Source organism: Microcaecilia unicolor, chromosome 2 (assembly GCF_901765095.1).
Source record: "Microcaecilia unicolor chromosome 2, aMicUni1.1, whole genome shotgun sequence".
NCBI lineage: Eukaryota > Metazoa > Chordata > Amphibia > Gymnophiona > Siphonopidae > Microcaecilia > Microcaecilia unicolor.
The window spans coordinates 113,551,166-113,565,095 of record NC_044032.1 but is presented as its reverse complement, the minus strand read 5'-3'; the positions used below and the strand labels follow the sequence as shown (position 1 = coordinate 113,565,095).

Here is a 13,930-nt window from a genome sequence, read left to right as displayed (position 1 = left end):
CTGAAGCACTCCAAGCACCAGATTGAGATCCCAGTCAGGGCAGGGAGCCCAGAAGGGCAGTTGAAAACAATCCACACCTTTCAGAAAACGGACCACATCCGGGTGAGCCGCCAGCGAAGAATTGTGAAAGCGCCCTCGGAAGCAGGCCAAGGCCGCCACCTGGACCTTCAAGAACCCCAGCGCTAAGCCCTTGTGCACCCCCTGCTGTAGAAAATCAGGATGCTGGCCACTGAAGTGTTAAAGGGATCCAAACCCCTTTCCGCACACCAGACGCGGGCATAGGCCGAAGAAGTAGACCGCTTGCGAGCCTGGAGCAAGATAGTAATAACCGAATCCGAATAGCCCTTCTTCCTCAAACGAGACCTCTCAAGGGCCAGGCTGTAAGACTAAAGTGGGAGGGATCTTCCATAGCCACCGGGTCCCTGCTGGAGAAGACCCCTCTCCTGTGGAAGTCGCAGCAGCTGGCTGTCCAGAAGACTGATGAATCGGCATATCAAGGACGCCTGGGCCAGTCCAGAGCCACCACTACTACTACTACTACTATTTAGCATTTCTATAGCGCTACAAGGCATACGCAGCGCTGCACAAACATAGAAGAAAGACAGTCCCTGCTCAAACAGCTTACAATCTAATAGACAAAAAATAAAGTAAGCAAATCAAATCAATTAATGTGTACATGAAGGAGGAGAGGAGGGTAGGTGGAGGCGAGTGGTTACAAGTGGTTACGAGTCAAAAGCAATGTAAAAGAGGTGGGCTTTCAGTCTAGATTTAAAGGTGGCCAAGGATGGGGCAAGACGTAGGGGCTCAGGAAGTTTATTCCAGGCGTAGGGTGCAGCGAGACAGAGAGCCCAAAGTCTGGAGTTGGCAGTAGTGGAGAAGGGAACAGATAAGAAGGATTTATCCATGGAGCGCAGTGCACGGGAAGGGGTGTAGGGAAGGATGAGTGTGGAGAGATATTGGGGAGCAGCAGAGTGAGTACATTTAGAGGTTAGTAGAAGAAGTTTGAACAGGATGCGAAAACGAATAGGGAGCCAGTGAAGGGTCTTGAGGAGAGGGGTAGTATGAGTAAAGCGACCCTGAGGAAGAATGAGACGGGCAGCAGAGTTTTGAACCGACTGGAGAGGTGACTAAGTGGGAGGCCAGCAAGAAGCAGATTGCAGTAGTCTAACGAGAGGTGACAAGGGTGTGAATGAGGGTTTTTGGTAGAGTGATCGGAAAGAAAGGGCGGATTTTACGGATGTTGTAAAGAAAGAAACGACAGGTCTTGGCGATCTGCTGGATATGAGCAGAGAAGGAGAGAGAAGAGTCAAAGATGACCCCAAGGTTTCGAGCTGAGGAGACAGGGAGAATGAGAGAGCCATCAACAGAAATAGAAAACGGGGGGAGTGGGGAGGTGGGTTTGGGGGGGAAAATGAGAAGCTCGGTTTTGGTCATGTTTAATTTCAGGTGGCGTTGAGACATCCAGACAGCAATGTCAGACAAGCACGCTGAAAACTTTGGTTTGGATGCAAGGTGAGATATCAGGGGTAGAAAGGTAGATTTGGGAGTCATCAGCATAGAGATGGTAGGAAAAGCCATGGGATGAGATTAATGAACCAAGGGAAGAAGTGTAGATAGAAAAGAGGAGGGGACCAAGAACAGAACCCTGAGGTACGCCGACAGGCGAGGGATAGAAGTAGAAGAGGATCCACCAGAGTGAACACTGAAGGTGCGGAGGGAGAGGTAGAAAGAGAACCAGGAAAGGAAAGGACAAAATCAATCTGCCATGATGAGCCGCTACTCTTCTCTCAGCAGACAGCCCACCATCGGCCAAGGAGGAAAGACATACAGGACTCCCTCTACCGGCCACGATTGAAGTAGGGCATCCAGGCCCAACAAATCCTGCTCCCTGCGACGACTGAAGAACTGTGGAACCTTGGCATTGTACTTCATGGCCATCAGGAAGGCCCCAACGCCGCACCACTAGTGAAACACAGCGGCAAGACAGCGCCCACTCATCGGGATCCAAAACATGATGACTGAGAAAGTCAGCCTCTATGTTGAGCACCCCGGCAATGTGGGCGGCTGAGAGGTAAGACAAGTGCTGCTCCGCCCAGACCAAAGAGGCCGGATTCCCTGGCCAGACGGCTGCTGCGGGTCCCCCCCTGCCTGTTGATATAAGCTACAGTCGTCACATTGTCGGAGAAGACTCGGACCGCCGTCCCCGTCAGGAATGGGAGAAACGACTTCAGAGCTAGCTGCACAGCCCAAAGCTCCAGAAAATTGATGGGCCAGCGGGACTCCTGGCAACCACGGACCCTGAGAGCTAAATAGTCCCTGTAATGGTCCCTCCAGCCCGACAGGCTGGCATCTGTTGTCACTACCTCCCAATGCAGAATGGGAAAGCACATTCCCCGAGCCAGAGACTGGGGGCAGAACCACCATCTCATGCTCCGTCTGGCCTCCAACGTCCAAGGGAGTCTGACTTGGTAAGCCTCCGACACCGGAGACCAGCGGGAGAGCACAGACCTCTGAAGCAGACACATGTGGGCTCGCGCCCAAGGGACTACCTCCATGGACCCTAGAAGCTGGACGTAGTCCCAAACCCATGGCCTGGCAGCCAACAGAAGGAAACGTACCTGACTCACCCAACTGGGTATCGAATAGAACACCCAAGTATTCCAGGTGCTGAGAAGGGATCAGGCAGCTCTTCTCGAAATTGATCACCCACCTAAGGACTGAAGCAGCCTGACAACCGTGGAAGTCGCTTCCAAGCTGTCCTGGTAGGACGGCGCGTGAGTTAGCCAGTCATCCAAGTAAGGGTGAACTTGAACACCCTGCTTCCGGAGGAATGCCGCCACCACTACCATCACTTTGGAGAAAGTCCGTGGGACTGTAGCAAAGCCAAATGGGCGCGCCTGCACTGGAAGGGTTGACCCAGCACCGCAAAATGAAAGAACTGTGAATGGAAGCCCCAAATTGGAATATGGCGGTTTGCTTCTTGAGATCGAGAGAGGTAAGAAACTTCCCCTCTCGCACGGGAAGAATGCCGGACCTGAGGGTTTCCATCAGAAAGTTCATAACCCGCAGGCATTTTGTTGACACTCTTGAGGTCCAGAATGGGCCGGACCGTGCCTTCCTTCTTGGAACCATGAAGTACCTCCCCTGTCCGCGCTCATCGAGCGGCACAAGCACAATGCCTGAAGGGACAGTAAGCCTGAACTGTGGACTTGACTTGTGCCTCTGAGACAGAACCTTGACACAAAGACTGCAAGAAGAGAGGAGCAGCCAGGCGGTAGAATTCTAATCGGTAACCGTCGCAAAGGATGTCTAGCACCCACTGATCTGAGGTGATGGAGGCCCACACATCCTGGAACGCCTGAAGACGTCCCCCTATTGGTCTGAACGTGTGGACCAATGCACCATCATTGTGACTGACGGGAAAGAGGACCTGTCTGACCTGACTTGCCAGTCCCCTTCCTATACCTCTGAAAGGACTGACGGGGCTGAAACTTGGGCCATTGCCCAAAGGCCGGGTGACCCGGTCTGTATATTTTACTGTCCCAAAAACGAGGATGAGAGAACCCGGACTGCGGACCAGATGACCTAGGTCGGTCCTCAGGCAGCCACTGGGGCCTAGACTCTCCGAGCTCTTTCACCAGATTACTTAAGTCCTCGCCAAACAGTAACTTCCCCCGAAAGGGCAGCTTAACCAACCGGGCTTTGGACACCGCATCCGCTGACCACGCCCGGAGCCACAACAGTCGCCTTGTGGAGACCGCCAACGACATACCCTTGGTCGAAGCCCTCAGCATGTCGTACACTGCGTCCGCTAGATAAGCTAGACCTGCCTCCATCCTAGTCACCCATGAACCACTCCTGGCCCCCGACTTTTGATGCCATTGCAAACAGGCAAGGGCCACAAAGGAACTACAAATCACAGCCTGCAATCCCAAGGCAGCCACCTCAAAGGCCTGTTTCAGGGCCTGCTCCAATTTCTTATCCTGAAGGTCCTTTAAGGCCACTCCGCCTTCCACAGGCAAGGTCATCTTCTTGGTGACTGCTGCCACCAATGAATCTACCTTAGGAAAGTCCAACTTCTCCCTTTCCTCGCAGACCCGGCTCGGGGGTATTCCACTCTGCAGAGATCAAATCCTGAATATCTGGATGCATCGGGAAAGCCTTAGAGGGACCCCTAAGCCCCCGCATGGGACCAGACTGCTGGGAACCTGAAGGACCACCCCCCAGGTTCAGAGATGGAGAGAGCCGATAAGGACTCCGAAATCAACACACCCAATTCATCCTTTTGAAAAAGTCGGAGCACCCGAGGGGAGCTCCTCCTCCTTTAAAGGCTCCAGGACAGAAGGGCCCCCCCCGAGGAAATGGGGGAACAACACTCCAAGGGTCAACCAACAGGACAGGCCGAAGTCTCTTGGGGGGGGAGGAGGGGCTGAGTCCAACTCCGCACCCCCTGAGATCCTCGGAGCAGGAAGATTAGAGCCCCCTGCTTCAATAAAAATGTCTGGTGCAGTAACAAGACAAATTCAGGGGAAAAAGGAATACCCTGATCAGGTAAGCCCCCTGCCGTGACTGCTCCCTTCTCTGCCACTGGCAGAGCACGTTGCCTGACCACAGAGGACAAAATGGCCGAAGTTCTCGCCTCCGCCAGAGAGGAGTCGCCAAGAGATCCCCCCGGGGAACCACAGCACTGAACCAGGCCTGCCATCCCCAGAGAAAGGCTACCAGGATCTCTTCCTCCACTCGGGGACACCGGTCTGCACACCGTGCAGCAGCCCAAGGAGCATCTACCCCCATAGGAAGAGCAGCGCTTCACCACCTCAGCAGGGACCGACATGCCGCCGCGCCAACGAACACCTGGTCAAAGGCCCGACCTGCACGGGTGTGCTACAAGCACGCTAACTTGCTCCCTCTTCTGGTTTTTTTTCTTTTGGCGCTAGTGTCTAACAGAAAAAAGGCACACAGCGGGAACTGCGCGACCGCTACCACGGCCCGCTAACAGATCCCCAACTCACCACCTGGATCCTGAATCAGGGTGTGCAACCCCCCGAACTCTCCAACCTCCTGACCTCCGCAGCCAGGACCAGCACCGCCGGTCTGGAGCCGTTCTAATACAGCCAAGAAGAAACGTGCCTCTCTCTTTTTTTTTTTTTTTGGTTGCTGTACAGACACTGCCACAAAAGAGGCTCAGGAGGGAAATAAAGGGAAGAAAGCCTCCAGGCGGAAGACAGACAGGGGCCCAGCACCTCCAGGTATGTCTAAATGCCCTGCAACCAAAGACCATAACGAACATTACCTGACTCTTCTTCCCCCTTTTCCTCTCTAAGTTCCCCCAACTGTACCTACCATACATGTACCTCATTCTACTACAATATCACTTTGTATTCATTCATACCATGTATTTGTTCAGACCGTAATCAGTAACGCCGTTAACGGTTATATGTAAGCCACATTGAGCCTGCAAAGGTGGGAAAATGTGGGCTACAAATGTAAAAAATAATAATAATAATAAATTTCCTCAGGTGTGACTCAACTGGAAACCAGTGACCAACTAGAACACAGAGACAAACGAAGTATGTCCATTCACCTGCTGGAGACAGAAGATACTGAGGAACTGGGCGGCTAGCACGTGGCTAGGTAGTAGTGCTCAGTTCTAGATTTTGTATCTCCACCTGCTGGTCGATGGACATAACTACCCACTTGTCCTGGAATACTGGGATAGAACGTAATGGAATGAGTTACTAGCACAGCTAGCTGAAAAGATGAAGAAAGTTGTATCACAAATCAAGGGCACCACATATTATTCCATTCTGTTTGACTGTACTTCTAGTGTTTCTTCACAAGGAGCAGCTGACTGTGGAGTACCCCAAGGATCACCACTATCACCGATTCTCTTCAACCTAATGATGACCCCATTAGCCAAGTCCTTATCCAACCATGGCCTCAACCCTTTCATCTACGCAGACGATGTCACAATATACATTCCGTATAAACATGATCTGGCTTAAATCAAGCTCAGTTTGAACATCATGGACTCATGGGGAAATGCATTCCAACTAAAACTCAACACAGAAAAAACACACTGAGGCATATTTTCAAAGCACTTAGCCTTCCAAAGTTCCATAGAAATATGCCTCACTGTCTCCTCCTCTCATCCCAATTCAACACGTACAAACCCACAAACATAAACACCCCAGACCACACCCTTCCTATCTCAGACAGCCTGAAAATTCTCGGTGTCACAATCAACCATAACCTCACGCTAGAGTGCCAAATGAAAGCCACAGCAAAGAAGATGCTCCATTCAATGTGGAAACTCAAACGACTGAAACCATTCTTCCCGAGGGATACATTCCGCAACCTGGTACAATCTACGGTATTAAGTCATGTAGATTACTGCAACGGAATCTATGCGGGATGTAAAGAACAAATCATAAAGAAACTTCAGACCGCCCAAAACACGGAAGCCAGGCTCATATTTGGAAAAACGCGATTCGAAAGCGCCAAACCTCTTCGAGAAAAACTGCACTGGCTCCCTAAATCTCTACTACCCAAACTGCCGTTGTATCGCTCCATGGTGCGACCGCACCTGGAGTATTGTGTTCAGTACTGGTCTCCGTATCTCAAAAAAGATATAGTAGAATTGGAAAAGGTACAGCGAAGGGCGAGGAAAATGATAGTGGGGATGGGACGACTTTCTATGAAGAGAGGCTGAGAAGGCTAGGGCTTTCAGCTTGGAGAAGAGACGGCTGAGGGAGATATGATAGAAGTGTATAAATAATGAGTGAATGGATCGGGTGGATGTGAAGCGACTGTTCACGCTATCCAAAAATACTAGGACTAGAGGGCATGAGTTGAAGCTACAGTGTGGTAAATTTAAAACGAATCGGAGAAAATTTTTCTTCACCCAACGTGTAATTAGACTCTGGAATTCGTTGCCGGAGAACGTGGTACGGGCGGTTAGCTTGACGGAGTTTAAAAAGGGGTTAGATAGATTCCTAAAGGACAAGTCCATAGACCGCTATTAAATGGACTTGGAAAAATTCCGCATTTTTAGGTATAACTTGTCTGGAATGTTTTTACGTTTGGGGAGCGTGCCAGGTGCCCTTGACCTGGATTGGCCACTGTCGGTGACAGGATGCTGGGCTAGATGGACCTTTGGTCTTTCCCAGTATGGCACTACTTATGTACTTATGCAAAGGACTCAAATACAAATCAACTTATGCATCCAGCTTCTCCTACATATGCACACAACTATGGAACGCATTACCCAAAGCTGTGAAAACAGCGTATGACCACCTAAACTTCCGGAAATTACTAAAAACTAATCTGTTTGAAATTGCATACCCTATGACCCAACCTAAATACCTAAACCCTGCAACACAAGCGAAACCAAAGAGCGTATGGACAAAACATAACTCCCCCTCTCTATGATCCACTATTGTGTCTTGTACACACGAACCTTATATACCATCACTTTGTAACTGTTAGACCGGAACTGGCGATCGCCAATACAGTACTATGTAAGCCACACTGAGCCTGCAAATAGGTGGGAAAATGTGGATACAAATGCAACAAATAAATAAATAAAATAAATTATAAATACAAACTTTTTGCATATGGCAATAAGCAAGGGAAACTATTGGCTAACTTGGTTAGGCAGAAGTCGGGTTCGCAAACGATTGTGTAGATAGACAGAGAAGATGGGACAAAAGTGTGAACAGATAAGGAAATTCTGGAAGTATTTCGTTCATATTATCAACATCTCTATGCCAAGCCTCAGGAGGAGGGACTGGAAGGTCGAACCTATCTGGAGAGTAGATCCTTGCCGGTTTTGACAAAGCAAGACAGATCTAAACTAAATGCGCAGATTTCTGAGGAGGAAGTTAGCAGGGCCATACAACAAGGGTCTCTTTATAAAGCACCGGGACCAGATGGATTTCGTTTTGAGTTTTATAAAATCTTGAATCCGGTGATAGCACCGACTTTGCAGAATTATTCACTACATTTGTAGAGATAGGGCAATTGTCTGATTCATTGTGTTTGGCGCAGATAGTAGTGCTGCTGAAGCCAGGACGGAACCCAGAATTGCCTGCTTCCTACAGACCTATATCTTTATTGAATGTGGAGGCTAAAATCCTGGCGAAACTTTTGGCAAATAGGTTAGCCTCCATCTTACCATCATTGATAGATGAAGTCAGGTTGGCTTTGTGCAAGGACACACGAGCACTAAGAATATACGCAAAATATTAGCATCAATGGAATGAGTAGAACGGACAAAGGTGCCTTCCCTGCTCATAAGTTTTGATGCAGAGAAGGCATTCGACAGAGTAAGGTGGGAGTTCTTATATGCAACATTAGAGGCCTATGGGTTTGAGGGATTCTTTCTAGAGGCTATACAGACATTATATAATGAACCTAGAGCGGCCTTATGGATACAGGGGATGGTTTCAGAACCTTTTAAGATTCAGAGGGGGACCCGTCAGGGCTGTCCTTTGTCACCCCTTCTTTTTGTTCTAACTCTTGATCCACTTATTTAGGAGATCTTAAATAACCTAGATATTCAAGGAGTAAGCAATGGTGTTCAGGAGTTTAAATTATCGGCCTTTGCAGGTGATATAGTAGTACATTTGGTTAATCCGGAAACATCCCTAAATGCCCCGATTGATAGTTTTGTTGAATATGGGGACTTTTCAGGTTTTAAAATGAATTTTGATAAATCGCTGGCGTTACCGACACAACTTTTGGTGAGGCGTAATTGGGAAGGGGGATTTCCTCTGAAATGGACATCTAGGTTCTTTTCATATTTAGGTATCCGACTTCCATATAAATCTTTTCTGATCCACGATTTGAATGGGATATCTCTTTTAGAATTTTCCAAGGACCGTTTCACAAAATGGATGTCTCTTCCTGTCTCGGTATATGGGAGGCTCCAACTGTTCCGTATGGTTCTATTCCCTCAATGGCTCTACACTTTACAATTGCCCATCAGTTTGGCAAACCGGGATCTACTATCTCTTCTTAAAATACTGTTGAATTTTGGTCAGGGAAAAAGCCAAAGATTCCGTTCAAGTATATGCGTGGCTCCTGGCAGGGTGGGGGTCTTGGGTTTCCAGACATGCAGAAATATAATATGGCTTACCTGCTTAAGTATATACGGGGTTGGATATTAGAGGAATAAAATTTCACACCCAAGACCTATGAAATGACTTCTTACCACCCATGGCACTAATACACTGTCCGGCCAGATTAATACTGGAAGGTCTTCGGAGTGGTATGTTATTGAAATCGCTGAGGGCAACTTGGAAATATTTGATTACAAAGCTGGGAGGGAATCCTCAGATTTCTGATCAATTACCAGTGCTAGGTAATATTCAGTTTCAACCTGGAAAAGAGAATGCTAGCTTCCAGCGTTGGGCAGTTAAAGGACTTACTTATTTATATCATCTATTAGGGGATGACGGAAGATTGCTTTCTTGGAACGTGTTATTGGAGAGAGGATGGGTAGAGACTCGGGATTTGTTCGCATATAGACAAATGAGCCATTATATAAACAGTTTGGACTTTGCGGACCCTGGATTCAGGTTAAGACATCGTCTACTAGAACTCTTTGGGCCATTTCAGGATGACGGTCTGTCGGTTTCTGGCCTACACAAAGCTTTGGGGGCGCTGTTACCAGCCCCAGATGGGAGAGAACTTAGAGCCAGGTGGGGCAGAGACCTGGGGATAAATCCAGAGTCATTAGACTTGCTTATGTTGATTCGACGAATTCCTGACATACCGATTAATGCCGAATTACGTGAATGTCAATTTCGGATACTATACAGGGCCTATTTCACGCAGGAAAGACTCTATAAAGCAGGGGGGATGGAGTCCCCGATATGTGAGAACTGTCTTCAAGACATTAATTCCTTTATTCATGCAATTTGGAAGTGCAAGGTTATACAGTCCTTTTGGAGGAAAGTGCTACAATAGAGAAATTATGTGGGGGAAGAATTAGGGCGACACCGGCGAGCTTACTCCTAGACAGATATGAGGACCTGGGGTCACATGATCGTTTTTCCAAGCTGATGATTCGCAAAGCAGGGATAAGTAAAAGGATTATATTGGGAGTGTGGATCGGCGACCAAGTTCCTTCTTACTGGCATTGGAGAAATAAGTTTCACACCTTGATGCTCTTAGAACAACAATATGCGCGCTCTTAGAACAACAATATGCGCGCTCCTCTTATAGAAGGAAACAAATGTTTTTGGCCACTTGGGATAGCTATCTCCAGTCTTTCAATCATAGAGCCCGCAGTCTGGTGCTGAATTCTTTTTAAGCCTCCCAGGAAGGTTAGTCTAAAATACCTATGGAAGACGATCCGGAGAGGGGGGAGGGGAGGCCTGGTACTGATGTTTAAGTATTTATATATAGGTGGAAGAATGGAGCAGCATGGCCATTATTGAAATTTTTTTTCCCCTAACCTTCATCCCTAGAGGGGGGATTAGGGTTATGGAATGGGTGGAGGGGTTGGAACCTCCAGAGGTCCATAACAAATATCAGGAGGGATTTTATAAGAGTAGATATCCCCCTGGAGTTGATAGATATGACAAGGTGCAGAATTGGACAATTGGAGTGAATCCAACACTTCTTACAAGTCGAAAAGACTGCAGTTCAATTAGATAGTGAATGCTACGTGTGGGCAGGGAAGGTATTGCATCGGAATTTTCTAGGTGTCAGTATGGAATAGAGGGAAGTTAGGTTTGCAGGGGTGGGGTTTATTTGTTCTTCACCACGGATGGTGTGCTATGGGCAGGGGAGGGAGAATTGGGTGTGTGTTGTTAAAGAGGAAATGTATTGACGACTTTTAGTTACCTTACTGAGATGTTTCAACCTGTTTGTATTGTTTTTTTTCTTTTCGTCAATAAAAAAGATTTAAATTAAAGATGGCCAATGTTCATTGGAAGAAAGTTTCATCAATTTAATTAAAAGTCATCATGAAATTGGCCTTTAGCTGGCCACAGATTACAGGCAAATTAAAAATGTGACAGTTTGGTTATAAAAGATTATAAAGGTCAGGGAAAGAATGAAGCATATATGGCAGGCAAGTATAGTGGAATATTAGCCTGAATCAGTTGTCTGAATTGCTTAGCCAGATCTGTCCACACACAGATTATTCTCTCAGTTTGGTCAGCACTCATGCAACCAATGTTTCACCATTTATGACAACATTCTTTAGTCATGTTCAAAAACTGTTCACCTTCTTCTACAGTGAGAAGAGAATGACTGATGAAGGTGTTACTATATCTTTGAAATGTAGTACTGTCACTGGCTGATGTACTAGAAAAGAATCAGTTTCTGACACGGTTGATTCAAATTGAAGGCGTTTACAATGTTCTACAAGAGCTATAATGACGACACATAGCCTGAAGTAAATTTAAAATGTATTCACACATCCTATCCCACAACAGTCAAGTGAAAAATATATGCCAGAAATCCTTAGAAAATGAAATAGGAAAACATGGAATAGCTTGCTTGGATAAGCATTCACCCCTTGTACTTCTGTAGCAATCCTAAATACTTTTTAAGCTCTGGTATACCACGACAAAGTAGATTCTGGTCCTTGAAAGCTCATGCCTCAATAAATTGATTAGTCTATAAAGTTCCACCTGCCCCTGTCAATTCTGCTTTACTTAATTGCCTTCAAAAACATACACCAAATGAATTGACCCTATGAGAGGCATTTTTGAAAGGGCATCTAAATGCCAAAAAAACATTCAGCACAAAACATTAAAAAAAAAAAAAAGTACATCACACAGCCATTTCCAAACAGGAAAATCGTTGGGGTTTCATGTTCGAAAATACGTGAGATCATCATCCTTACACTGGAAACATCTATCCTCACCAACCATTTTACAAACTGAAACACTTAAATTATAAACAGTGGGGGAGCGCCTGCTCATGCCATTCCCAATTCCAAAATGATGGTTGTGAAGCTGACGCAGGAAGTCGCAGCCGTCATTTTCAGAATGCACCCAGTGCTGGCAGGAGCAACTCGGGCTGCTGCTGCCCGAAGAAGTCACTAGACCACCTGGACTTTTAAAAGGTAGGCCTGGGAAAGACCTATAGGGGTGGGGGTGGGGGTCAAAGCTAGTGGGTGGCCTGAGGGAAGAACAGATTTTCTGTTGGGGGGACAGGACAGATTTTGGGTTGTTTCAGTGCCAAATCTGAAACAGAAATTTGGTTGGCTTCTACTTCTATGAACAAGACTGGTTAAAGTATGCACTCCACAAGTCTTCCCAGTATGGTAGGGTGGCAAGCAGGAAGACATTACTTCAGAAAGTCCACTCTGAATCCTGTATAATCTGTTTTATTAAGAACATCAAAGAAAGGGTCAGACCACACAAGATTTTTATTTCTATAATGCACTCAGTGATAAAATGTAATAAAAGTTCATAAGGACAGTATTAAATACCTGTGTTGCTGTGAGTCGTGCACAGGGGTTAAATATGAATAAACCTTGTAGGAGATCCAGCAAGTCATCTCCAGCAGCACTGAAAATATGTTGCAGTGGAGTCCCAGGGAAACTTTTAAAAGTTACATAATCAGGAAGGCCAGACATACCCTAGAGGAGACAAGAAATGGATCACCACTTTTAGAGGAAGCATTCAAGATAGGACAGTGTTCTTCTAATTTTGGTTTCAGAGAAGGCAGTGGTGAGTCTAAAACTGCTGATGGCATTAATTACTTAGGGTTTCTTCCACTGACCCCCTTGAACTGCTCTTATTTTGTTAAATAGGTCTTTTCTAGGGCTAAAGTTTCTTTTGCCCTAATGATTCATCTAGGGGCTGCTGCAGCACACCCTTAACAAGAAGTTTACCTGCTTGTTAAAGGTCACTGATTGTAAAAAGGGTTTCTGTGCTAAGGTTTATTCCCACAGTAGACATCAGCACATAGCATATTAAAACGCATGCTAAAGAGCCTATTAGCTATCTCGCAGCAATGCAAGGCTGTGTTCTGATGTATACTAAGGGTGAGCTCAATGTGAGCAACCTACCAATAGGTCTAAGGTTGGCACAGAGTCCTCGTGATCAGCATCAATCCCCCTCCCCCATCTCTCCCCCCTCTGGTACCTCCAATCCTCCAAAATTACCTTATCCATCCCAGTTCCCCCCTCCCCCACCCAGGACATCATAAAAGAATTTCCCCAGTGTCCTCCAGACATGACCAGCTCCCCTCCCTCCCTTCCTCCCACCCAACTTTGAAATATTTCCCTGGTGTCTAGTAGCACCCCTCCCCACACCTGAATTTAAAAATTAAAAGAGCCTCTGGTGGTCTAAGGGGCCCTCACACTCCCCCCCCCCCCCCCCCCCACTGAAAGAAAGCCACAAAACACTCCCTGGTGTATAGTGTCACCCACCCACCTCCCAATCCTTTTTACAGAACTTCCCAAGTCCATCTGCCATATCTGACCACAATAGGCAGGAGCAATGCCCACTCACTCCTGCCTTGTGGGAAGCACCAGGCTGGGCTAGTCTGCTATAGTTGCTGTGTCTGATGCTGCAAATTTATAGATGGCATCGGAAGGTATGAGCAAGTGAGCATTGCTCCAGCCTCTCATGGTCAGATAAGGTGGGTGGGCTCAGGTGGTTCGGTAGAGGGGATTGGGGGGGGGGGGGGTTGGTGGGTGTCACTAGACACCAGGGTTTTTAAAAGAAAACAAATCAGGGAAGTGGGGGGGGGGGGGAAGGAGGGCTGCTAGACTACTGGGGAACATTTTTGGAATGGAGGGGGGATTCGGCCATTAGACCACCAGGGCAAGTGGTTTTTTTTTTTTTTTAAATAATCAAGGAGGAAAGGGGGGTATTAGACAACCAGGGCAATTTTTATTTATTTAGACTTGCTATACTGCCCTTTGTTAACATATAGTTCAAAGCGGTGTACAGAATTA

At 47.0% G+C, this 13,930-nt stretch overlaps 1 protein-coding gene across 2 annotated transcripts in view; it reads right to left on the bottom strand.

The window, feature by feature from the left end:
- The window catches only part of CDK7 (cyclin dependent kinase 7), a 151,773-nt gene that overhangs the window by 28,521 nt on the left and 109,322 nt on the right, over positions 1-13,930 (bottom strand). For both annotated transcript variants that reach the window (XM_030192287.1, XM_030192286.1), the window contains one exon: positions 12,455-12,604. In XM_030192287.1, coding sequence (XP_030048147.1) covers positions 12,455-12,604 — 150 coding nt within the window. The remainder of the gene's footprint in view (positions 1-12,454; positions 12,605-13,930) is intronic.